We start from the raw sequence: 25915 nt of genomic DNA on the forward strand, positions 1-25915 counted from the left end.
GGAATGAGCTGCTCTCCAGGCTTGGATGGGCGCCGATCTTAAATTCAGCTCCTCACAGCTCCAGATGGACCCGAGGATGGCCTGCAGGTATATCCCCCCTTCCTGGGACTTGGAAGGGGGCTTACTGCCTATCTCTACCTCTAGGCTTCATCTTTTAGCCCAGTGGAAAGTTCAGTTTCTAAACTGCGACCCTCTCCTCCCTGGCTGCGTTCCTCTCCACCTACTAACCCTAGTTCCCCATCACCTACCCCAGCCTGTCTGTGCAGGGTGAGCCTCCAGTCACTTGGTGGTTTGTTCAAAATCCAAACCCTAGTCCCATTCCCATCCAGGTTCTCTCAGAGTGTGTGCGCTCAGGCAGGTGGAGTCTTGAAAAACTTTCCGGTGATTTAATGTGCACCCATTTGTCAATGTGCACCCGTTTTAATGTGTCTACATTTATTATTTGGAGCCATCATCGACTTTCATGTCACTCATGTATTTGCAGTTCATCATCTGTGTTTTGTGTGTGTGTGTTTCTATGTGTTCACTTTATGTTTATATTCATCTATATTGTCATTGACTTACTTATTTACCAATGTCTGTCTGTAGCTGACTATATCATTCATTTAGTATCCAGCCAAATATTTCAACGACCATGTATCAATACAGTTATATGTTCATTCATTCAATAATTCACATGGAATACTGTTAAAGAAAAAAGTATTCATGATACTTGTTAAAGACATTAAGAAAGACTTTATTAAAAACAGATTACTATAATGGGGTTTTTGCTGTAGGGGAGAGACATCAAGCTCAGTTCTGAATATAACAAGGACAAGTGGAGATTTATAGCCAAGGACCAGTGTAGGGGGTCAGTGAATGGAAACTAAGAAGAAACATCAAGGTTAGTGGGATTCTTGCTGAAGGCAGACCAGGGTGATTAGACATTGAAGGCAGAGGATGAGGAATTTTATTAGATTTGTAAGGTGCTCGGATACTAAGGGTGGGGGTTTTTTGCTAAACTGACTCAGCAGGATTCTTGCTAAAACTGGACTCTATAAGGAAAGAGATGGAAGCCCAAAGTCAAAGTTGAGCAGAGGGCTCCTAGGAGTCTGATTCAGGTTAGGTCAAGAAGAAAGTCTTTGTCAGCATGTTCTATGTGCCAGGCAGTGTTCAAGGCACTAAAGAGGCAGCAGTGCAAAAACAAAGCCCCATCTTGGGCAAACAAAAATATAACACATCAGGTGATGAGTCCTGGGAAGAAAAAAACAACAGGGTAAAGAGGTGAAGGTAAGGCAATAGCAGGTAGTTAGCTCTAATCTTACCGCTGTCCAGTCTGTATGTGTCATCTTTTTAGATTTCCAATTGACTGTTGCAGGTTTTCTAACAGCAGTGGCTGAAGTGTCCTGAACCTAGGCAGGTCAAGCACTGAGCTGATTTGCCCAAGGTCACAGGGGAGGAAATGGCAGATTTAGCTCAGAACCCAGGCAGTCCAGACATGGAGACCACTTTTTGCCCTGGCTCCTTCTTTCTTGACTCATTGGCCACCGCTGTCCTGTCCCCTCTCTCTGTCACCTTGAGTCAAAGATGTTGGGTTCTCTCTTGCTTCTGAGTCACAGCCCATGCTGTTCCTGGAACACTCCTTTCTCTCCTCTCTGCCCAACTCATTCCTGCCCATCTTTCAGGTCTCCATTTGGGTGACATCCCTTTCTTTCAAGAGTCTCTCACCTTTTCCTGCAGGCATCCCCACATTCCTGAGTTTCCCCCATTAGTGCAACTACCACACAAGATTGTAATTGGGTATCTGTTCCCTCTGAGCTCCTTGGGGCCACGTGTATCTTGTTTACCACTGTGCACCCATGTCCAGCCAAAGGGCAGGCACACAGAAATATTAGCTGTTGAATGAATGAATGAAAGAATGTGACCTTACAGATAATTATATTTAAAAAACTTAGATGCCTAGCTTTTTACAGTTATTTTAAGGGCTACCACGCTATTTTCGGATTCCCACAAAAGCCCTGTGACTCAGGTAGGGATTCCATCCCCATTTTACAGAGCGGTAAACTGCTGACAAATCAAAAAACTCTAGAAACGAAATGGAGAGATCTCTGATATAAGAGGGTTTACTGAGCTTTAGCAAATGCTGGCCAGATCAGGACTTGAGCCCTGAGACAGGAAATTTCTGCTTCACCAGCAGCAAGGCCAGTTAACAGAAACAACTTGTCAGCCACACTCAAGAAACAGGGCACATTTATGAAGGGGGTGTCCCAAGAAATAAAAAGTCTTTAAATTCACGTTGGCTACAGATAAGGAAAGTGCGCTATAGCAAAGCAAGGAATGGCCGGAGGCAGGGAAGGTGATTAGTCCAAAGAGAAAGCTGGTGAATTCGTTGTTGATGATGGTCAGACGCTGACCATGCTCTTAGGGGGATGCGGTGGTTCTGGAGAACTAGATAACTGTGGAAATGACTTAATCCAGAAAGGCGGAGTTTCTCGTTAGTTACTGGCCAAGGTGATGAGTCCTGGGAAGAAAAAAACAACAGGGTAAAGACGGCTAATTACCGTCTCAGCCTCATTCTCCGGCCCTTATGTCACTTAATTGAGGATTCTTCCTTAGCACTGTGTACATGCCAGAGAGCTGAAGTGGCCTAACTTGATGCCCAATTCAGGTCGGCCTGACTCCATATCCAGTGCTTCGTGTGACTTGACTTCCAACTTTCAGGGAGACAGTGTTTAGTAGGGGAGAAGTGACACTTTGCCAAAACTCCACAAGGTGAAAAATGGCAAATGTTTAAAAGGAAGAATGCTGTGGAAAGTCAAAGGCTGTGGCATTTGGAAACGGGCGCTTGAAGGGTGGGAAATATTTGTGTGGGGAAGCGCAGGGGCGATCGCCTGCCGTTTCCTTCCCGAAAGCCCTTCAGACACTGGATTGCTCCGTCTCAGCTCCTTTAAGAGTGGCCTTGCCCCACTCAGATTCCCCTGTCAATCTAATCTCAATGGCCAATAGTAGGAGAGAAGAGAGCACTTCCGCGCCTCAACCGCACTTAGGGGGTGGGGTAGAGGGTGAAGAGGGGCTCAGGCAGGTCGGTCACATGACCCATCCCTGGGCCTAAGGCCGGAGAGGCGCGGAGCAGTTCGGCTACGATCATTGGCCAGAGAAAGGTTGACTCCGAGTGAGGCCACGCCCCCCGGTGACCGAGAGGTTGGTTGCGCGGGCGCTGGGAAAGGAGACGCTGCCCTTCCGCAGCGATGGGATCCCGGGTGAGCGGCAGCCCGGGCTGAGCACGCCGGGAAGACGACGGCGCCGCAGGCCCGGGACTGAAGCTTTCAGCGGGAGGGTGCCGGGCTTGCGCAGGATACGATACTGGTTGGCTGCGCAGGTGTCCGGGGTCAGCTAGACGAGAAGGGCCCGGGTTGGAATGAGCAGGTACCCGAACGCTGGGCGGCGCGAGAGGTGGAACTGGAGGTACCTGGTCAGTGAGCAGATTCCCAGGCCTGGGACCTTGCAGGGATCAGAACGGGATCGCAGGTATCCGGACCCGACCTAGGAAAGTACCAGGGATGGGAAGAGCAGGTGTGCGGCCGTGGGCTGCGTCAGTGGGCACCTGGACGACCCTCACGGATATTCCGGGGGTCGCGGCAAAAGAGGAGGGGGCCTGATTCGGGGCTGCGCGAGGATGTGTCCGAGATGGAATGAGCAGACTCTGAAGAAGGGGATATCGCTGAGGTCCAGTGCTGGAAGGACTGGTGAGGTGCCTAGGGTGGGATGAACGGAGACTGGGCAGAGGGTGGCTCAGGAGAGTGCCTGGGCCGGGGACATCGCTGGGATCAAGGGGGAGAGGGGGCTGCTTAGGCCAGAATCATTAATGGGGTCATCCAGGGCGGGGGAGGAGGTGCCCCTGCGGAAAGTGCGGGCATCCAGGCTGAGGTTCTAAGTGCTATGGTGCGGGTGGAATGGCAAAATTTCCTCCCAAGGTTATTGGGCAGGAGAGGTGACTTGCCCAGCTTGGGAGGCATTAGAAATGTCCATGGGGTGGTGGATATTGCCACGGGCTTGTCATCATGGAGAAGAGGTGGAAGCTTCTCACAGGGTGGTTTCAGGGGGATGAGTATTGCTGGTTGGGCTGGATCTGGATCCATCCCTGGAGTGAAGCAGGCTTGGGGACACCACTGTCACCTTGCACCTGCCACTTTTCCTCTCAGGACAGCAGAGGCTCTTGACTTCCTGCAGACATTGCTCATTCCTGGAGCACGTGTTCAGCTCATCTTTGAACTCCATGTGGGCTTCTCATTTGGGAACCCAGAAGTCTGTCAGGTGTGGCATGGAGGGAGGGGTGGCAGACGTAGCAGGCAGGTCAGGAGTAACACCATGGCCTTGGAGTCCCCCAGAGCTGAGGTCACACCCCAGCTTGGCCATTTACCCTGACCTCGGTCAGGTCCTTATCTCTCAGGACCTCAGTTACCCCATCATAAACAGTGGTTGTCCTGAGGGTTCTGTGAGTGACTAGTCTCAAAGCCCTCTCTGGAGAGCCCGGCACAAGCCTGGCCTGGAGAAGGCGCTTGGGAAATAGTAGCGGCTAGTCCTCTGATGTTCTTGTCTCCCCTTCTCTGAGACCTGGGCTGGTTAGGGAGGCTGAAAGGGATGGCTTATGATACTAGCCCCAGCCCCAGCCCCAGCCATGGAGATCACAGCTCAGTTTGCAGTCTCCTGGCAAAATGTCTCCCACCCTTGGTAACATGACAGTTTCCTCAGCCCTAGAACATCTCACTGCCTATGCCCCTCACTCTCTCTGTCTCTGTCTCTGTCTCTGACACACACACGCACGCACGCCAGCCCAGGAGTTAGACTGAAAGGATTGGCCGTTCTTCCCACTCCCCTGGAATAAGCCGTTTCTTGTTCTGGTCCAGTGACATTGGCCACCACCCCAGTTAGATAGGGTCAGTCCCAGCTTGCATATTTCTTTCACTTGAGGTCCCAAGAAACCTTGAAGGTATACTTGGCCTTGGTGTTGGAGGTTGGGCAGTGGCTCTGCAAGCTCTTGGGGACTGGGCTACGTGGACTCAAGCCGTGTATTCTCAGGCTTTGGAGTGGGGTGCCCTGGGGGTCTTGGAAGGCCCCAGGGGAAAGTTGCCTTTGTAGTCTGTGGTTCTGCTAGGGCTTGCCACTTCCTGCTCCATGTTGAATTCAGCTAAAAGATTGTTTTGAGCTCAGACTCTTAAGTCTGAGTGACCTTGGTTCAAGTCCTAACTCCACCTCGTACCAGCTGTGTGACTTTGGACTCCTGACTTAGCCTCTCAGAGATTCTGTTTCCTCATTGGACATTGATGGGGGTGAGGGGTGGCTGAGCTAGATAGTATCTATTTCACAAAACTGTAATGATCCAGTGAAATAATAGATGTAAATAACTCAGCACAAAATGTGCATGTAATGTGTATAAGCTATTATTATTCAAGGGAACACCCTGCTCTCTTCATAAATACAGTCCGCAGGAAGGCAGGAAGTAAAACATTCTTGGCTTTGCGGGACGTGAAAAAGATGCAGTGATTCTCAGTGAGGGGCCTGACCCTTCAGAGGCTTGAGATTTTTGTTTAGCAAATAGGCCATGGATTTCAACAGATTGAGAAAGTGAGGCAGAAAGCCCCGAGATTCGGAGTGATCAGTCCATCTTCCAGGCCTGGGTCTGCTCTTAGGCCAGCGTGTTAGAGACAGTGCCTTTTGCTCCCAGGGCTCTGGGTCTGTGGGGCATTTGGCTGCCTTCTTATTGGTGGGTGATGAAGGCTGGGGCCTGATTCCACAGGTGGGCTGTGCTCCGGCCCTGTCCCCAAGAATACTCTTGTGTGGATACCTGTGTGCTCTTGTCCAACTCGGTGATCTGTCTCTCAGCTTTGTGCAGGGTCCCTCTGGTATGTGCGTCTCTGTCTTTCTGGGGCGTGGATGGTGCCCAGGCCCCAGCCAGCAGCCAGTTGAAGACATTCTTCTTGGGAACTCTTGGCCCTGAGGGCTCTTGCCTGGGGTGCTGGTCCTGCCATGGCGTTCCGGAGGACTGAGGGCATGTCCATGATCCAGGCCCTGGCCATGACTGTGGCTGAGATCCCTGTGTTCCTGTACACGACCTTTGGGCAGGTAAAGGGGGGTGGGTGGGTTGTGGTCCTGCCTTTACCACTTTGGCCTCTGGGGAAGCTGGGCCCTTAGTCTTGCTGTCCCAGGTGTCTGGTGTCTCCTCAGTGAGCAGAGTGAGAAGGGCTGAGTTAGGAATCTGGGGCTCCAAACCTGGTCTTCACCCTAGGACTGTGTGAACTTTCATCTCAGTTTTTAAAAGGGGTTAATGATGTCCTCCCAGCCAAACTCAAATGTCTGTGGCTGACGGCCTCTTGACACTTCCTGGAGCTCTGCCTTATGGGACACCCCCACCCAAGGGGCTTCCAGCCCAGCAGGCCTAGAGGAAGGGGGAGGTGCACAGATGCAGCAGCCGGGTGGAGTGAACATCGTCATCCTTAAGGAGGCACGTTAAGAAATGGGGTTGGCAGACCTGAGTTCAGTTTCTTTCTCTGTATCTTCTTAAGCATGTGTCTTAACCTGTGTAAGTCTCAGATTCTTCACTTGGAAAATGATGGGCATTTAGACAGATGTGCAGGTGAAGCCCAGGGCAGTGCCTGGCATAGCAGGCCCTTAATACTGCAGCTGTTGGACTCATGGCTGATGAATATGGGCACTTGTTAGGCCCCAGTTGTGCTTTCCTTTGCACTGTCATTTTGCTCCCCCAAGTCCAGCCTGGTTATCTCTGAGGTCTACATTTCAGAGGAGCAGGCCAGGTTCCCCCTCGAGGTGATGCCTCTCCATCACTCCTGGTCAGCAGATAGCCCCCGAGTGCCTGATGTACCCCCTGTCCCTTAGGTGCTCGCCAGGGCAGCTTTGCCTGCCTCGGGGCCCTTCTGGGGAGATGTAGCCCAGCAGCCTCCCTCTCTTCCTGCAGTCTGCATTCTCACAGCTGCGGTTGACCCCAGGCCTGCGGAAGGTCCTCTTTGCCACTGCCCTGGGGACCGTGGCCTTGGCCTTGGCTGCCCACCAGCTGAAGAGGCGACGGCGGAGGAAGAAGCAGGTCGGCCCTGAGATGGGAGGCGAGCATCTGGGCACAGTGCCCCTCCCCATCCTCATGGCCAGGAAGGTCCCGTCGGTAAAGAAAGGTAGGTGTGAGGTGGTGGGGAAGGGCCTGGCCGGGAGTCGGGTCCCAGTGGGGCCCCTGTTGACTGTGGACCTTGGACTAGCAGCGTCTTGTCTCCAGGCTGAGTTCCTTTCATCTGTGAAGGGGGGTTGACAGCAGGGTCACGACTGAGTCACTGTAGGGATCTGGTAGGTGGCGAGGCCAGATGCACTTGCCCTGTTCTCCTTATCTGGGGCTCTTTGGGAGCACCTAGGTCCAGAGGGGCCCTTTGGGGAGCAGCTCCTCCATCCAGGAAGGGACGTCCCCTGGCTTGGCAACAAGAAGGGTCATGTGGGTCCAGAACCACATGGCATTCTCCCCATCCCCTCTTTTTTTTTAAATTAAGGTTTACTGTGCATTCAGTAAGATTCACCTTTTTTAGCATTCAATTCTGTGAGTTTTGACAAACATATATATGCATATAACCACCACCGCAGTCAAGAACTGTTCTGTCTAAAGCTCTGCATGCCCCGCTGTCATCAGCCCCTCTCCCCAACCCCCAGCCCCTGGCAGCCACTCATTTGTTTTGTGTCTGCTGGGGTGGCTTTAAAAACCTGTGTAAGGACCTGTTAACCTTATAACCCAGCAACCAAGGGCCTATCACCCCTGAATGTCCAAGGCAAGGAAGCTCTCATCTTGGGAGAAACCTGTTTTTGAGAAGCAAAGGTTCCCTTCTGTGGACATTAATTTTAATTGTGAGCTATCACTTTAAAAGGGAAATCTTATCTTTACAATTAGAAACGAAAGCTTGTAGACTGGTCTAGAGCAGGACCTGAGAAATGCCGATGGGGCCAGGTTTCCATTTTACTTTGGCCCCTTGGAAACCTGGAGCCAGTTCTGCACCAAACTCTTGCCTGCCCTGTACCACCTCTGCCATCTCTGATTTTGCCTTATTATCCCTTCCCTGCTTTCTCACTTTAAAAAAGAATCTTTTGTGTGATTTAAAGAGTTGTTGTCTTGAATCCCTTTTGGAAGGAGAATTCCAAATCAGTCAGCCAATCAGCAGCAAGGAGGAGCTGAGTAAAAAGGAAGTGGGGAAGCAGCCTCTAGACCAGGCACTGGGCTGGGTGACAAGGGTGCACTGCTAAGTGCGTGCACTGGGGGTGCTTTGCCATCTCCCTGACTTAGAGGGTCCGGACAGGCTCCCAGATGAGGGAGGGGGAGGGTTGTCTGAGGGTGGGAACAGCCTGTGCAAAGGCTGGGTGCAAAGCCTGCGTGACCCCTGCCCTCCTGTTCCACACAGGCTACTCCAGCCGGAGGGTACAGAGCCCCAGTAGCAAGAGCAACGACACCTTGAGCGGCATCTCCTCCATCGAGCCCAGCAAGCACTCGGGCTCCTCGCGCAGCTCGGCCTCGGTGAGGACCTCGGGGCTCAGTCCCTAACACCCTGGGCTCTTTTCTCTGCCCGCAGGGGGCCTGGGGACTGGTAGGAAGTTGGGAGAAGAGATTTTATTTTGTTGGTTCACTCACTTATCCACACATGCAGGCCTTCAGAGACAGCCATCCATCACTGATTGAGTGCAGGCATCCGTGAGAGAATGGTGGGGAGGTGCAGGAGAGAAGTGTATGGTCTCCTGGGGAAGATACTTATCAATGAAAGCTCATTCACTCATTCACTCATTCTTTCATCAGACATTGAGCAAGCATCTGCTTTGTGCCAGGCATTACCTTGGGAATACAGGGGTGAGCAAGCGTTAGCTCTTGTCCCGGGGGAGCCCACAGCCTTACAGGGTGGGTAGCTGCTCGTGTGGGAGAGAGGCGTGGGTGAGAGTGGACCCCGCCCAGCCCCCTCTGTGCTGGGTGCTCCCTCTGTCTTCCTTGTCAGATGAGGAGCAGAGCCCCAGAGAGGGAAGGGGCCCAGACCGGCTTCACAGGAGGCTGCTGGCTCCTGGGCTGGCCTTGGCCTCCGCCTCAGTAATTCCTCCCACTTTGGCACTTTCTGTGAGGCGTCGTCAGGCGCTTGGAGTTGGTGGAACTGCTGTGGCCTGGGTCTAGCTGCAGGGTTAGTGTTTGGAAGGGGCATGTGGTATATGGTCAGGCCGTGGGGGCAGCTCAGGGGTCCTGCAGGGGGTCTGGGAAGGCCTCACTCTCTGCCCTCTGGTCCTTGTGCTGCTTGGTGCCCAGATGGTGGCAGTGAACTCATCCAGCCCCACAGCTGCATGCTCGGGACCATGGGACGCCAGAGGGACGGAGGAATCTGTGGCCACCAGTGATGGCAATGTGGAAAGCCTCTACATGCAAGGTGCGGGCCTGGAGGCCAGCCTCGGGGGCTCTCCCTGGGCAGGGTGGGGTGAGGACTATGTCTCTGGGTGCTGCTTTGCACCCCCCATCCTGTAACCCTCATTCAGTGGTTTCCAGCCATGCCTGGACAGTGGACAGCTTCCAGAAACTGTCTGGTCTGAGTGCAGGCCTGCACGCTGCCCAGCCCACAGGGTCCTGCCCATTGCCCTTCGGGCCCTCCTACCTCCTCATTCTTCTGGGGCCTCCTTGAATGATACAGTATGGGGCCCGCTGCCCTCCCCTCCTGGCCTTGACTGTCTTTCCCTGCCCGTGCTCAGGCATGGAGCTGTTCGAGGAGGCTCTGCAGAAGTGGGAACAGGCGCTGAGTGTGGGGCAGAGGGGGGATGGCGGCGGCACCCCCACACCAGGGGACAGCCTCCGGAACCCCGAGACTGCATCAGAGGAACTGTCTGAGGTAGGTGGTCCTCTCCTGTGTCTTTGACAGCCCCTGGCATGGAGAGCATTGGTGGCAAAGGGGCAGCCCAACTCTGGGAGGCAGTGCAGCCGCCCCCTTAGGCCTGCCGGCCACTTGTCCTCCTGGATGGCAGTTTTCCCCTTGCCCAGGGTGTGCGTCCACCCAAGGGTCATATTCATATACCATGTTGAGCACATGCCTGGCACTTGTTAGTTACCCTGCAATCCATGATGATCACACCCTCCCTGATCCCGCCTGTGTTTAGGAAATTGCGTATTCTTGGAGGATGGGAGGGCATAGCTTGTGTTCATATCTGAGTGGGTCTCATGGCCTTTGTCTTGTCTTGTCTTTATACCTTTTTTTGGGCACCATCAGTGAACATGTATTTCAATATCAAGAAAGAGAAATAAGGTAGAAAAGCTAAAATAAAACATTTTTATGAAAAGCACACCAAATATATATCCTAGGATAGATGTTCACTGAAGCATTATTTAGTAATAAGTAACATGCAAAACCCGAAACTAAATGCCTATCTCTGGGGTCTGGAATTTTATGCAGATACTTAAAGGCCAAGGGGAATCTGTGTGGGCCAATAGGCTGCCGTCTCCACAATGTATCATTAAGTGAAAATGCAAGATGTGCAGTTTGTATAGAATGACCTGTGTGTACATCGTTAAAAAGACATATATCGATGCATCTGTGTGGAGTTGGAACTGCTGCTCACGGACATTCCTCTGGACAGATTCAGGGCAGTTGCTAGCAGTGGTCTGAGGAGACGGTCTGCAGGCAAAGGTCACAAAAAGCTTTTATTGTACTTTTCTGTACCTTTCTTTACTGTTCTCATTTCAAGCTCATGCTTGTGGACTGGGTTTGTATAGGTGGTGGGATTGTGGTCTGTGTTTGTTTTTTATCCTTTATACTTTACTGAATTAAAGAAAAAAAAGTCAAAACCACTATGAGCTCCTGTCTTCTGCTGGAGCCAGGTCAGAATCGGGGGGCCACCTCCTTGGGGAGCAGTTGACAATATCTGACAAGTCAGTCGGGGTCTAGCCAGGAAATGGGAACAACTTCAGGTGTTGAAGAGGGAGTTTAATCCAGGGAATTGGTTTATCTGGCTGAGGGGAGAGCTGGGTGGCCCTGGCCAGAGGGGCCGTGCCTAGGGTTTAGGAGGGAGGATCATCTTCTGGGAGTTACCACCTAGAACCATGTGGGGGCTGGCCAGCGGGGGTCGCCCACTTTGGGTAGCGTGGGGCAGCGATATGGTGTGAGGCAGGACAGCGAGTGGAGTTTCTCCGCCCACCTCATTACCACACCCTTCCCCAACCTGTGTCTCCATCCGCGGGAGCCTGGGAAACAGTTTGTGGTGTGAGGGGAGATAGATACACCTGGTACAGCAGGTAGTGGGTTAAAAGTGTACTTGCCCTCTACCCCTGCCGGGGGCATTAGCTCAGAGGCCTGTCATACAGGCAAGACAGCTGTCGTTGTGGGAAGTGTCCACGAGGTGTTCGTGTATGTGTGTGTGTGTGTGATGAATCCTCCAGTGCCCAAGGGCACCAGTGCCTCAGGTCAGGGCAGCTTCGCAAAGAGCCGGCAACGGGTGACTGCGGAGTGTGTTAGGGCAGGAGAGGAAGGGCGGTGGCTTATTTCCAAAATTGTATTCACTGCTAATTCTCCATCTTAAAATTAGAGAACTTCCATTGTTTTTCATATTGTAAAAACAGTGAAGTATGCTTTACAGAATAGCACTAACTTCAGAAATAGAAGATAGTGGGGAGAAAGCGCCCAGGCTCCGATCAGACAGCCCATGTGCTGTGCCCTGGGGAAGCACCCTCGACCTCCCTGGGCACTGGGGCCTTTTGTGGGGCACCAGAGCTTCTCATATGATCCTGGTCCATTTCAAGTGCTCAAGAAATGGTCTTGTGGTCAGTAATATTGATGCCTGTAATCCTTCGTCCAGACATAACCATTTGGTATCCTTACAGTGCATTTTCAGTGTTAAAATTTTTTTAACAAGTTTATTGAAATGTAATTCACATACCATAAGGTTCTTTTAAATTCAGTTCAGTTTTAAGGTGTGCAAGTCAGTGACTTAGTATATTTGCAGTTGTGTGTCCGTCATCACAGTCAGTTTTAGAGCATTTTCATCATCCCCAGGAGAAATCCCATGCACTGTTCTAGGCACCCCGTTCCTTCATGCACACATATGCACGCACCCACACACCAAGGCCTGATCTACTTTCTGTCTCTATAGATTTGCCTGTTCTGGACATTTCTATGAATCGAATTCAGAACATGTGGACTTCTGTGTCAGGCTCCCTTCATAGCATCATGTTTTCAAGGTTTATCCTTGTTGGAATGTGGACCACGACTTCCTTCCTATTTGTTGCCGAATAATACTCTATTGTATGGCTAGACCACGTTTTATTTACCCATCCATCTGCTGGTGGACATTGGGTTGTTTCTTTTTTGGCTCTTGTGAGTAATGCTGCTGTGAATTTACATGTATAAGTCTTTGTGTGGAATAGGGTTTTCATTCTCATGGGTATATACTTGGAGTGGAATTTCTGGGTCATGTCGTTGCTCCATGTTAACATTTCGAGGCTCTGCCAAACTGTTTGCAAAGCAGTTGCACCATCTTGCATTCTCACCAGCAGTGTAGCTGTGCTCCAGTTTCTCCACATCCTGGCCAACACGTATTGCTATCTGACTTTGTGCTTCTAGCCACCCTAGTGGTTGTGAAGACTTGGGGTGGTTTTGATTTGCATTTCCTTGATAACTAATGATGCCAACCTTTTTGTGTACTTATTGGTCATATGTAAATCTTCTTTGGAGAAATGTCTATTCAGATCCTGTGCTTTATTTTTAAAATTTGGTTATTTGTCTTTATATTACTGAGTTGGAGGGTTCCTTATGTATTCTAGATGAAGTCCCTTCTCAGAGATAGGATGTCCAGATGTTTTCTCCCATTGTGTGGGTCATCTTTTCACTTTCTTGGTGGTGGCCTTTGAAGCACAAAAAATTTTTGATTTGATGAAGTTCGATATATCTGTTTTTTTCTTTGGTCATTTGTGCTTTTTGTGTCGTATCTAAGAGACCATTTTCCAACCCAAAGTGACTTCACAGAGAAAGAGCCGGCAGGTCTCTGCCAAAGCTGCAAGGCTCTGCTGGCCACCCTGAGCGGGGACTGGCCCTGTCAGAGAACTGAGCAAAGTGGCCAGTGGGTCTGGGGTCCCCTGGACTCTGCCAGGTGCTTTCTGGGTGGCGGGGCCACTTAGCCTCCCTAAGTCTTCCCTGTGAGTTGTGGTCCTAGTATTACCTGCTTCACGGATGCCATGGGTCTGAAGAGTGAGGTACCTGGTCCAGGGCGAGTGCTCAGTGACAGGCAGCCATTTCCATCCTCATCATCCCTCTCCGAGCTCTTCCTTCTCTTTGCTTCCCGGTGGCCTCAGGCTTGAGTTGGCCCTTGTCCCATCGCCAGGGTCTGGTTACATGCAGGTGCAGGATCTGGCAGCCTGAGTGGGAAACAGAGTCGGGCCTGCCCATGCCCAGTCCCTAGGCCCAGAAGCTCCTGGGGTCAGAGGAACAGTGGCCCCTTTTTCCCACACCAGACCTGGCGGCCAAGGGCCCTGAGGAGGTCACTGAGGCCATGGGCTGCTGCGTCTGGGTGCAGGGCTTTCCCAAGTGCACATGGTTAATAGCCGCAGTGGAGTTTGAAGCCAGCTCTTCCTGGGCTCCTAACTGCCCTCTTATTTTTCTGTTAATTACAAGTGCAGTAATTATTACAGTTGCCAACACTTCCTGGGCGTCACCATGGTCCAGTCTTGTAGGAAGTGCTTTTCATACCTTATTCATGTTTTCCCCACAACCCTGGACAGGAGGTTACTCTTCCTCCTTGACGTGATAGTTGACACATAAGGAACCCTAGGCTCCAACTGGGGAATTTATTCACCAGAAGTTAGGTGGTTTGGAACTAGTAGGGCCAGGGTCTGAACCCAGGTCCGCTTGGGTCCAGAGCAGCCCTGTTCAGTAAGAAGTCACATGTCTCATTTAAAATCACCTAGAGACCATGTTAAAAAGCAAAAGGGAACAGGGAAATTAATTTTAATAATATATTCTATGTAATCTAGTTTATCCAAAATATTAGCATTTTAACATGTAACCAACATGAAAAATCACTAACATACTTAGAATTTTTGTTTGCACGTGGGTTTTTTTTTTGTGCTAAGTGTTTGAAATTTGCTGTGTATACTTACAGAACCTTTTTATTTGGACTGGCCACACTTCACATGCTCACTCACCACATGTGGCTGGTGGCTCCTGTACTGGGCAGGGCAGGTTTGGAGCTGTGCTCTCGCAGCCGGGCCCCCGTGCCTGTTCCCGTTTCCCCAAGAGCTGGGACCCCATCATTGGTGAGGGAAGGGGTCCTTGGCTGAGGGAGTGTGGAGGGCCTGGATTCACACTCATTGTTTTAACCACAGCCCGAGTCACAGCGAAGGGAGTTTGCAGAGAAGCTGGAGTCCCTGCTGCACCGGGCCTACCACCTGCAGGAGGAGTTTGGGTCCACTTTCCCATCTGATAGCGTGCTGCTGGACCTCGGTGAGCTGGGCCTGGGCAGGGGCTGTGGCGGGGGCGGGGCGTGGAAGAGCCTGGGTGTGGCTTCTTCCGGGCATCAGGCGCCCCAGAATCCCCAGGGCATGTGATGATTACCGAATTGCACAGAGAGGAAAATGAGGGGCAGAGGCGTTCCCTTTCATGAGGCAGGTAGAAATGGAGCTGTGCCGAGGGCCAGGAGTCCCCGGCCAGTCCTTGGCCACAGGCCTTGGGGCTTGTGTGCCAGCGCCTCCCCTGATGGCTGTTCCAGGCCTTTGGTTTGAGCCCTCCTGTGGGTACTGGGCAGGTGGAAGGGACAGGTGAGATCTCTGTCTCACACAGAGATGAGCCCAAAGGGGCCAAAGGACCAAGAAGGCAAGTCTTGCTTGCCTGTGCCATTGACGTAAAGGGTCACGACTCCACTGAGGGAATGAGGTGCCTCAGCCACAGCCAGTGTTCCCCTAGTGCCTGCTGTGCGCCAGTCTGCGGGCAGTGAATACGACCCCTGGGGCCCCTCCCTGTGTGCTGTCAGCCCTGGGGAGGGACTCTTGAGTGTCCAGCCCCCCAGCACCATCAGTGGTGACAGGCCCAGTGGGGGCTGGCCACGGCACACATCTTCCCACAGCCTCTCCCTGGGTGGCTTTGCCTATCGGCGGAATCCTGCTTCCTCTGGGCCCCCCACATGGCAGAGAAGGCTGGTAGGGCGGGCATTCAGGGCTGTGGGCTCTTCTTATATGTTAGACAAACCTTTCCCTAAGTGCCCTTGAAGGTCCACACCCCCCCAGCCCTTAAGCAGTGGGGGATAGGAATGCCAAGTGGGTAGTCCGGGGACCCCCTCGAGCCCTTTGCTGTCAAGGGTTAAGGTTCAGCCTGTCAGAGAGGGGAAGCAACTTGCTTAGAGTGTGCCCCTGCGGAGCTCAGCCCCCAGGCCTCAGGCCCAGTGGTGTGGCCGTGGGCAGGGCCCCTCGGAAGCAAAGCTTCTCTTCCTGCCTAACCATGCCCACCTCCAGGGATGTCACAGGATTGGAGGAGGCCATTCATTTGAGGCCGTGAACATGGAGTCTTCGCACACAAGTGCTCAGTGAATAGGAGCTTTGTGATGATCAGTGTCGTCCACCCCAGAATGGGGTGCTGGTGGGCTTTGCCTTTGAGCATTCCACAGACCTTGGTGATCTCGGGAACCTGAGCTCAGCCCTTCTCTCCCTGCTCTGCCAGAGCGGACCCTCATGCTGCCCCTGACCGAGAGCTCGCTGCATCTGCGGGCGGACGATGAGGACAGCCTGACCTCAGAGGATTCCTTCTTCTCCGCCACCGAGGTGACGTGGGGTGGGATGGACGGATGCAGAGGGAGGGGTGGGGTGGAGGCCAGGCCCCTGTGGGGCCCTTGGGTTGAGCACTGGATCGTGGGAAAGTGAAGGCATTTCCTCCGACAGAACCAGAATTTGGCAGTCACCAAGGGCTGCTCCCCAGGGGCTCCATGCAGTTGCTAGGGATGGGGCCCGAGGAGCCAGGGACCATAGGTCCTGTGGGTGACGGCAGGGCCACCATCCCCGCTGGCATCAGCTCACCGTGATCTGTCCCTTCTCCAGGCCGCATGCCTGTTCCTTGGCATTAGTCTCCTTCCACAGCCACCTGTCCGGCCTGATGGCCTGGCCTGCAGTGGAGGGCCGTGGGCGAGTGTCCAGTAGATGGTCCCGTTGCGGGGTCCTCTGGAGATGGGAAGGCTGAGGGCCGGAGCTGGACTTGGACCCAGGCCTCCTGCCTCTTGGGCCATGTTTCCCCTGATACCCCCAGGGCCCCTAGGGTGGCTCCTGGGCGGTGCCCTCACCCCTTGGGATGCTGCTGACACAGGCTTTGACATGACCTTCCTCTTCTCCACGCCCTCTCTTAGCTCTCTGAGTCCCTGCATATCGGAGATTACCCACTCCCACTCTCCAGGCCCGCCGCTGCCTACGAGGAGGCTCTGCGGCTGGTGAAGGAGGGGAGGGTGGCCTGCCGGACCCTCAGGTAAGTGAGTAGGGACGGGGGCTGGGCAGTGTGTGGTGAGGACTCAGCTGGGCCAGGCTGGCTGAGGGCATGGTGAGCTGGCCGCCGAAGGCCTGGGGTGGCCCAAGTACCGAGACTGGGCAGGAACTAACAAAAACAATTGATGTGATCAGTTAACCAAATAATCATTCATGCCTTGAGTTCTCTGAGGGGTCTAAGCACTGAACCACGGGGGGCGCTGTCCTAAACCCCATGTCCTCATACAGTCTCTCTCAGCAGGGGTCCGGAAGCCAGGCTTTGGGGACAGACCCAGAGTCTCTCCAGGTCCTGCCACTTCGTAGCGTGTGGCCCCTGGACATGTTGCTTGACTTCTCTTAGCCTCGGTTTTCACATCTGTGGATGTCTCTTGTTCATCTTAAATTAACCTTGTTGTATGATAGGGAACTTAGAACTTGGCTTTTAGTCATGACTCCAAGTTGAAGTATGTGTGTTTCAAGTTCACTGGCTGGAAATGTTTGAACCTTTGGCGATTTGGACAATGGTAGCTAGATGGGGGTGTGTCCAGCTGCTCCAGAAATGCCAGCCCAGAGTGGGTAGCAACCTGCTGCCCTGGTATTATGTCAGTTTGGTCTTTTCCCAGTGAGGGTCCTTCACTGGTTGGGCCTAAAGGAGGCTGAGGTCAGCCCAGCCCCCAGTGATCCGACCTGTCATCTGTGTCCAGTGCCACTAAGGTCAACGCATCCTCAGAGAACATCTGGTTAGCCTCTTCCTTTGGTTGTGGGGAGACTGAAGCCTTGGGGGGGCAGGTGCCTGCCTGGAGTTGCACTGCTAGGGCGAGGCAGGGCCACCCGGAGCTCTCCCCTGACCTCCATGGGGGCGTTGCTGGGTGGGGCCCAGCAGTGTGACTGCCTGTGCTCCCCCCTAGGACAGAGCTGCTGGGTTGCTACAATGACCAGGACTTCCTGGCCAAGCTGCACTGTGTGCGGCAGGCCTTCGAGGTGGGTGTGCCCCGGGGTACCTGGGGAGGGTGGAGCCAGGGATGGGGGCATCAGGCAGGCCTCCGACCAGGCCGCTTGCACCCGGCTGCTCTGCGCATGGGGGCAGCTGCCAGCCCCGCGGCTCACTCCCCACTCTCCTCCCTTCTTCATTCCTTAGGGCCTTCTGGAAGACAAGAGTAACCAACTTTTCTTCGGGGAGGTGGGCCGGCAGATGGTGACAGGCCTGATGACTAAGGCTGAGAAGGTAGCTGGGGCTCGGAGCTCTTTTTTCAGGTTTTCTTCCCCCTTATCCTTTTTCATTCTTTTAAAACTTTTATTTGGTTCTATAAAACATTTTAAAGGCCCAATCTGAAATCAACTTGAAGGGCTTTGACTTCATCCTATATGTAGGCTGTGGAGGAGCTGGGGAAGGAAGGGTTGGGGTTGTTTCCTGTGCTAATTTTGAAAAATATGATCAGCTTTTTATCTGTACAGAGTAAATAAATGTAGACTGTAGAAGGTCTCCCTGAACCCCACCTGCCTGAAGGAACCACTGGCTGTGATCTGATACATGTGTTCCTCCTGCACAGTTTCATAGATTCTAAACCTTGAACATTGTTCTTTAATTTCCAAAGCTTGGCTTATACATCAGTTTGTTGTGTAAGAGTGTATCTTATCCATCTTCCTGTGTCAGAAGTAACGCTTGGGTGGACTGACTGTGGTTTAGCCCATCCTCCTATGGATGGACGTTTGGGTTGTGTCTGAATGTCCACTCGAATAGATACGACGATTATAACCAGGCTGTTACAGATCTCTGAGGGCACCTGTGAGGTTTTCTGTGGGGCAAAACCCAGACATGGCAATACCGCATCTTGGGCACAGACATCTAAAAGGCCAGCAGGTCTTGCCAACTGGCCCTCTGAAACCCCTTGTCTCAAGTCCCCGCCACCAGTATGTGTCCACATCCTTACACCTTGGCCGATATTGGATGTCAGTAATCTTTGTAATCTTTCTTTTGGTCCTTGCTTTATGTTTCTTTCATTATCAATGAGGTTGTGTAAATTTTCACGTTTATTGGCCAGTTGTGCTTCTTTAACGGGTTTGGGCAAAGCTCTGGAACATGCCTCTCCCCTCTGAATCCTTTCTCCTCACATTTTGGAGTAAGTGTTCTGAAATGCACCTCTGACCTCTTCACTCAACTGCTTCAAGCCCTCCTGCACTCCCTCTGCCCTTGGTGTGAAGACCAGGCTCCGTTCCACGGCCCGCCCTGTGCACGCTTTGCCCTCTCCAGACAGAAGGGCTCCTCGTGCCCACCACGCTCTCTCCCTGACCTGGGCCTTTGCATAGGTTGGTCCTGCTACACCTCCTCAAATACTTTTCCTCAATTCCTTTTTGTTGTTAACTACTTTATTGTAAAATATGCATACAAAAATGTATTTATAGGATCTAATGAATGAAAAGATGAACACCTCTGTACCCAGCACCCACGTTACGAAGTGGACCATATGCCAGTATCTGGGAGTCCCAGGTCCCCATCTCCCCACCTCACTTGGTCTCACTCATCCCCCTTGGGCTCACCCCGCCCAGCGTGGCCCCATTACCCCACGTCTTGCTCACAGGTGCCTTCTTCTTCTCCTCGTTACTCAGTGAGCTCCCGGAGGGCCAGAGCCATAGCTCTCCTGGCATGGGGCTGTGCCCAGCCTGGGGCTGGCATGGGCAGCTGCTCCATGAGTGTGGACACTTACATCCCCAGCAGCTGTTATTTGCCAAACAACAGCCTGTGCTTTACTCACGTACCTTTACCTCTAGTAGCTCATTTTATCCTGACTGTGGTTTCCACTTGGTGATACGGAAACAGCCTGGGGAGGTAAAGGGCTTTGCCCGGTTCATAAAGTAAAGAAAAGGAACAGGTGGGATCTGAATCCAGGTCGACCTGACCCCAGCTGTGCCCTTACCCTGTTCTCTGTGGCCTCCCTGGGAGGGTAAATGAATGACAAGCGAAGGAAGGGCAGGGGAGGCTAAAGTGGTGCTAGGAACTTAGCAGGCAGCCCGCTGTCTGTGGCCAGAAGCAGGGCCTTCCTCTCTCCAGCCAACCGCTGCCCGCAGCGCAGGACTTAGGTTTCATTCTCATTAAGAAGAAGCCCAAATGGCTGTGTAGCAGCTCCTGAGCGCAGAGCCTGCTCTGGGCCCTGGGACTGGAGTGGGAACGGGTGCATGCCTGGCAGGTCCGTCAGGAGGCGGGGCTGGGGCAGGCACCTGTCTGGGAGGATGTGGGGGCTCTGAGTTACGTTCACGGCCAGACAGGAAACTTCCCCAAGCCTCGGCCCCTTGTGTGTAAATGTGCACATCCCAGGCATTGTGAGATGGTGTCAGACATGCTCAGAGGCCACAAACAGGTCAGCAAGGGCCAGCCTGACATTCATCATCATCATCCCTTACATGTGCGGATACTGAGGCTCTGGGAAGTTAAGGCAGCATCCGAGGTCATTCTAGCAAATTCTCTTTAAAACTTAATGGAAATAGGTTTTTAAAAAAATCTTCATATTGTAAAAATGACTCATGCTTATTGTAGAAAAAACTAAGACAATACAAAGAGCAAAATGAAGAAAGACAAATTGTCCTCAACCCTACTCTGTTCATGTTCTGGTGAACATCTGTCTGGCGTCCCCTTCCCATGATTCTTTATAAATAGCATCAGTGCCTGTGCTGCTCTGTGTCCTCTCCACACTGCCCAGATCTTGGGCATATCATTGATCTCCCAAAGCCTCTATATTCCTATCTGTAAAGCGGGCATAATACTGGGATGTCCCTTATAGGACCCTATGAATTAAATGAGTGGTTCCATGTTAGGATAACCCCTGGCATGTCCCAACTTTCTACGTCCGTAAATGCACACCCACATCTGCATGTTGTGTTTAAGCACCACACAGTCCCAGAGAGTGAGGATTTTGTCTTGTGTGCTGATGGTCTCAGTACTAGCAGCAGCGACTTTATACACTATTTATTGCTGAGGTCTGGCCCGTGGGCTGATTGTATTACATGCATAAACTTCTCGACAGCCCCCCACCCCCAAGAATGGCCCTGTGAGTGTGTGGCTGTAGCCTCTCCCATTTCACCAGTGAGGTCCAAGGTCATAGAGATTCGAATCTTTGGCTGCCTAACTCAACCTCCTGTCCACACACATCCTTCCAAAATGAGCTCAAGCTGTAGCACGTGTGCATCTCCTGGAAGGCAGTCGGTGCTCAGTAATGAGAGGGTCTGAGACATTGCGGGACACCCCAGTGTTGGTTGTCGCCTGGACATGCCCTGGTCTCTGCAGAAGCACACTGAGGTGGGCAGGGGGCGCCTCTTACCTTATTTGCTCTGTGGCTGCTGCTCAGGGATAGGCCGTGGCCCTGCCCTTGGTGTGTGCCCCATCCACAGGCCAGCCTGATCTGTGGGCCTAGTCCAGCTGGGTCCTGGGGCCTCGCCCATGACCAGAATAGGCTGTGCTTTTTCCCAGAGCCCCAAAGGCTTCCTGGAGAGCTACGAGGAGATGCTGAGCTACGCCTTGCGGCCTGAGACCTGGGCCATCACACGGTCGGAGCTGGAGGGCCGTGGGGTGAGTGGGTGTGTGCTGAGCCCCAGTGTTCTGGGGTTCCTCACACCTGAGATTCTTGAGCATGGAGGGGGTACCTGTGGCGAGCTCTGCCTTGATTCTGAGGGTCCGAGATGCCTCCACCACTGCTGCATGCCCCGAGTTCCTGCCCCGGCCCCGACAGGCGTGTGGGGGAGACAGCCCTGGCTGTACAGATATGTGTTCCCACCCAGGCCCCCACACGCCTCTGCCCTCTGCCCTCGGGCTTTCCGTTTGCACAGCGGCCGCACGCTCAGACAGCCCACTCCCTGTAGGTGGTGTGCATGAGCTTCTTCGACATCGTGCTGGACTTCATCCTCATGGACGCCTTCGAGGACCTGGAGAACCCCCCGTCCTCGGTGCTTGCTGTCCTGAGGAACCGCTGGCTGTCAGACAGCTTCAAGGAGACGGTGGGTGGCTGCCACCCTGCTTCCGGCACACACTCCGTGACCCCATGTACTGGGGGACCCCACTTCCTTCCATTCCTGGCTTTCGGCACCAAGGCTGGGCTCCCCACCCATCCGACAGCTGTCACCCCTCTGTCCGGTGCTCCCTTCCCATGATTCTTTATAAATAGCATCCATACCTGCGCTGTTCTGTGTCTTTCCCCTCCCTTCTGTGATCTGGGGCTGCGGGGCCTGCGCAGACCAGGCACCTGCTCTGGAGAGGCTTCCCTGGGGTCCTGCTGCTCTGCTGTGCTCCCGTTCAGAGCCAGCATGGTGTGCGTTTCCCTCTTTTGAGCTTTCACTTAGTTAATTTTATCCATTCCGTGCTGGCACTAATTCTGTCCAATTGTAATGCATCCTATTAAATCAAATTAAAATAATGGGAACTAAAAAAAGCAGTAGGAGAGAGTTGAGCACAGGCCCCATGGGGCAGGTGTGCCACTCAGACAGCCATGCTGTGTGGCGGGGACAGTTGGAGAGAGATGGGCTGGTCTTTTACAGGCAGTAACCATGGATCCCCACAGCCACTGAATGAGGTGGGGGTGATGGCTCATGGCCATTTTACAGAGGAGGAAACTGAGGCCCAGAGGAGTTCACTGGCTAGTCCAGGGACTCACAGCAGTAAGGCTTAGCATCGAGATTCAGACAGGTAATTTCCCTTCCCGAATTGAGGGGAGGGAGACAGCACAGCTCAGGCACGAAGCCCCATCTTCCTGCTTGGGATGAGGGGAGCTGGGGTGAGGGCTTGGTCCCAAGCAGGGAGATGGGTGGAGGCTGAAGGTTCAGTCTATTATTCTGAAACCTGAGTGGGGTCCCACCTTTGGTTTAGGCCCTGGCCACTGCCTGCTGGTCAGTCTTGAAAGCCAAGAGGAGACTGCTGATGGTGAGTGACGGCTGCCCCCCACAACCCCCTATACCCCCTCACCCCCCACTGCCAGGGGCCCTGGCGGGTTGGGCAGGATGCCCCAGGGAGCAGGCGGAGCAGGCTGCCTCACACCCGCTGGGCCGCCGGTTATCTGCACTCCAGGCAGCCACCGGCTGCAGTATCTGGACTGTGATCCATCGTTCCCCTCTGCCAGCCAGGCTCTGCAGCCTATCTGAGAGCTGCCACTGGCCAGATGCTCTAGGCATTTCCTATGCTGAGGCCTCCTGCCCCCAAACTCGTGTAGCCTACACAGCAGCCCCGAGATTACCCCCATTCTGCAGAGGGCAAAACCAGGGCTGGAAAAGCCCCAGTCACTTGCACAGGGTCACCCAACAAGGACGTGAATGAACCAGCCTCCCTTCAGAGCCCAGCTCTTAATGTGGCCCCAGGGCCAGGCCACCTTCCCCTGCCAGGCCCTAGCGCTCAGCTTGGCCACCCTCCACAGGTGCCCGACGGCTTCATCTCCCATTTCTACTCCGTATCGGAGCACGTAAGCCCCGTCCTAGCCTTTGGCTTCCTCGGCCCCAAGCCCCAGCTTGCTGAAGTCTGTGCTTTCTTCAAGGTAAACAGGGAGGGTGGTGTGTGCAGCCCACCTGGGCCCTGCCCTGGCCCCTGGGATGGGAGGCCTGGGAGGAGCCAGGCGTGAAGTGAGGGCCTGGCCTGCTCCCTGGGAGAGGGTCGTGCTGTGCTGCCTTCCCACCGGGAGCCTGCCCACACGGGTCTGCAGGGAGCCTGGGAGGGTAGAGGCCTGAGGATGGGGCTCCAATAGCCAAGGAGGGTGTTCGTGTGGGGGCAGGGGCCTTGGCCCGGGCCCGACGCCAGCCCTGTACCCCAGCACCAGATCGTGCAGTACCTGAGGGACATGTTCCACCTGGACAACGTGCGCTACACGTCAGTGCCAGCACTGGCAGATGACATCCTGCAGCTGTCCCGGCGCCGCAGCGAGATCCTGCTCGGCTTCCTGGGGGCACCTGTGGCCTGCAACACTGGCCTGAATGGGGTGCTGCCCCGCGAGAACGGGCCCCCAGAGGGGCTGCAGTAGTGGTGGGTGCAGGCTTGGGAGAGGTGGCTGCCTGGGCCTCACCCACACTGGGGGTGGTAGCGAGAAGGCCGCCTCTCCCCTCCTTTGGGTTGGCATTGAAGGGCCCGGGTGGCTGTGGCTGTCAGCTGGGCACTTGTCCCTGACCTTGCCCTCCCCTTAATCTGGGAATCCTTGAGGCCTGGGGCGCAAATTTCCTTGGAGAGGGATGAAGTGCCTGGGCTGCCTGACTGCCCTCGGCTGTCCCTGGGGCGCAGAGGTGGCCCAGTGGCCTGTGGGCCTGCGGGAGGGGAAGGCGCTGTGAGGAGAGTTGGGACAGGCAGAGCTCGATGCCCTGGGTGTGTGACCCCTGAACCTCCCACCAACCCAGGGCTGCTGGCATGTGGCCCTGGGAGTGTGGAAGTGAAAGGTGGGGAGGCAGGGCTCTGTGCTAGGAGGAACTTGGGCGCACAACCTCAGAATCCAGGCGTCTGGCCCCTGCCACCACCCTAGAGGGTTTGCGACTCCAGAGAGGGAGGGTGGGGGCCACAGAGTGTGGCTCGGGGGCACCTTGGTGGGCAGCATGCTTTGGCCAGCCGGAGTGGGACAGAGTGGGTCTGCTTGCCTTGTGCTCATGACTGGGTAGGTGCTGGGCCCAAATCAAACCCAAGCGCTAAAATAGGACTCTGTCCTCTGGCAGTCCCTCACCCTGCCAAAGATCATCATTTCTCTTCCCACCTCGGCCATCACCAAAGACGGAGGAGGTGTGGATCGTCCTGCCCTCCTCCCCCATGAGCCTGGACCTCCCAGCGTGGTGCTAGGCGCTGGGCCAGAGGCGCTGACAGGGTCGCCTCAGGCCCACCCCCTGTGCTGCCATCAGTGGCGGCCGCAGGAGTGCAGGCGTCCAGGGACCAGGTCAGGAGAGGTCAGAGGCTGTGCGTGGCTGGACCAGCTCCCCAGCCCTCATTAGGATAAGAAACTTTGCCCAGCACTTGCCTTCAACTTGACGCACAAATGCTCTCAAGCTGTGCAGCAGTACAGAGCCCGTGCAGACACAGCCCCTGTGGCAGGGTGCCTGTCAGCTCTGCAGATGCACTTCTCCTACAGTGTTTGCACCTGAGGTGGATGTTTTATTTATTGCCTTAAGATTTTATTTTGAGGTCCTGCCCCTTTCCAAGTGGAGAGACCTATGTGAGAAACAGACAGCTCCTGCGTCTCCGCACTCCGGAGCTGGAGGTCAGGCTCCTCAGATGGGGGCCCTCTCCCCTGGTGGTGAAGGGCTGCGGGTGGTGTGGGGGGGGAAGGGAGAGGGGCGATGCTGGGCGAGGCTCCTGGTCTCTGAGCCCCTCCCCTCCTGCCTGCTCCCTTCCGCGACCCAGATGGGAGGACTCTGTGCTAACCATGGTTCTGGCTCCAAAGCCACCTCTCTGAGGTTGGTGACCAGGAGGGAACAGCCTCCTGGAAGGGAAGGACTCCTCCATCCTGACATTCCATTCATTTGCACTTACCCTGGGCTATGAATGTAATCTTAGGCCTGGGCCTCGGCCCACTCTTATTGCTCCCAAATCACACACATGTGGCATTTTCATTTTGTCTTTGTTTACACGTCCGTCACTGCCTCTGGCTCTTGATTTGTTGCAGCTTCCAACTTTTGTATGGTAGAGCGTGTGTGCATCGACTTCACATCAAATAAATGATTTAAAATGATTTCCTTGCACATAGTCATGCTGCTGGGTACACACATGGCTGTTTGCTTCCTGGGCCAGAGCTGGAGACCCACTCTGGAGGGCAGCTGGTGGCAGTTCCAGGAGGGAGAAGGACCAGGGAAGCCTGGTGTGGCCTGTGAGCCCACTTGGGGCCATTTGGCAGCCTGGCAAGATCCATATGTCCCCAGGCACCCCCCCACCTCAAGGAAGGTGAATGGGCGGGGGGTGCGAGTGCAGTACTTAAGGGCACAGATGTGAGTGGGCAGGTTGGGTGCAGATCCAGCTCAGGTAGCATCTAGGTTCTTCTCTTTGGGCCTCAGTGTCCACATCTGTAAGATACGGGCACTGGACCCGGCTGGGGGTACAGACTCTGGCTGTGGTCCTCAGACTTGTTCACTGTAAGTGTCTGAGCCAGGGAGAGCCAGCTTGAGGGGCTGGGACAGGCAGGAATGGAGCAGATCAGAACCTGCCAGATCTTCATGTGTTCTCACAGGCAGTTGGACATTGAGGGTTTATTTGGAAGGTATTAAAAAAAAAAAACTTGACTGAATATTTTAAATGTACAGAAAAGGTAAAAGGAAAACCACATAAAGAACACCCATAAAACCAACACCTCAAGGCAGTAATTAACATCTTGCCAATACTTATTTCATGAATATCTCTCCTAGACTATTTTAGAGTAAGTTTCAGACACGTACTTCACCCCTAAGCACTTGAACAAGCAGATCTTTAAGGTAGTTCTCTGGTGTAGCCACAATACCACAATCACACCAGAA

At 53.8% G+C, this 25915-nt stretch overlaps 1 protein-coding gene across 5 annotated transcripts; it reads left to right on the forward strand.

The window, feature by feature from the left end:
- The first annotated feature begins 3160 nt into the window (after positions 1-3160).
- On the forward strand, positions 3161-25140 carry MIGA2 (mitoguardin 2). 5 transcript variants are annotated; one of them, XM_057499124.1, is made up of 16 exons: positions 3161-3180; positions 5863-6102; positions 6953-7163; positions 8424-8536; positions 9305-9422; positions 9739-9875; positions 14354-14471; positions 15681-15781; positions 16357-16472; positions 17377-17449; positions 17607-17693; positions 20931-21029; positions 21320-21454; positions 22320-22373; positions 22861-22977; positions 23251-25140. In XM_057499124.1, the coding sequence occupies exons 2-16, from the start codon at positions 6007-6009 to the stop codon at positions 23455-23457; spliced, it is 1782 nt and encodes a 593-aa protein (XP_057355107.1). In that variant the 5' UTR covers positions 3161-3180; positions 5863-6006; the 3' UTR covers positions 23458-25140. The 5 variants fall into 5 exon arrangements, with proteins under 5 accessions (XP_057355107.1, XP_036769529.2, XP_036769531.2 ...); XM_036913634.2 differs by lacking the exon at positions 3161-3180 and adding an exon at positions 3187-3405; XM_036913636.2 differs by lacking the exon at positions 3161-3180 and adding an exon at positions 3187-3405 and having other exon boundaries at positions 22861-22905.
- The last annotated feature ends 775 nt before the right edge of the window (positions 25141-25915 follow it).

The sequence above is a fragment of the Manis pentadactyla genome, chromosome 3, assembly GCF_030020395.1.
Source record: "Manis pentadactyla isolate mManPen7 chromosome 3, mManPen7.hap1, whole genome shotgun sequence".
Classification (NCBI taxonomy): Eukaryota; Metazoa; Chordata; class Mammalia; order Pholidota; family Manidae; genus Manis; species Manis pentadactyla.

Coding starts and splice junctions, on each gene's coding strand:
- MIGA2 (XM_057499124.1), top strand. CDS start 6,007: ATGGCGTTCCGGAGGACTGAGGGCATGTCCATGATCCAGGCCCTGGCC. Junction 8,537..9,304: donor CCTCGCGCAGCTCGGCCTCG/GTGAGGACCTCG, acceptor CTTGGTGCCCAG/ATGGTGGCAGTGAACTCATC. Junction 14,472..15,680: donor TAGCGTGCTGCTGGACCTCG/GTGAGCTGGGCC, acceptor CTGCTCTGCCAG/AGCGGACCCTCATGCTGCCC.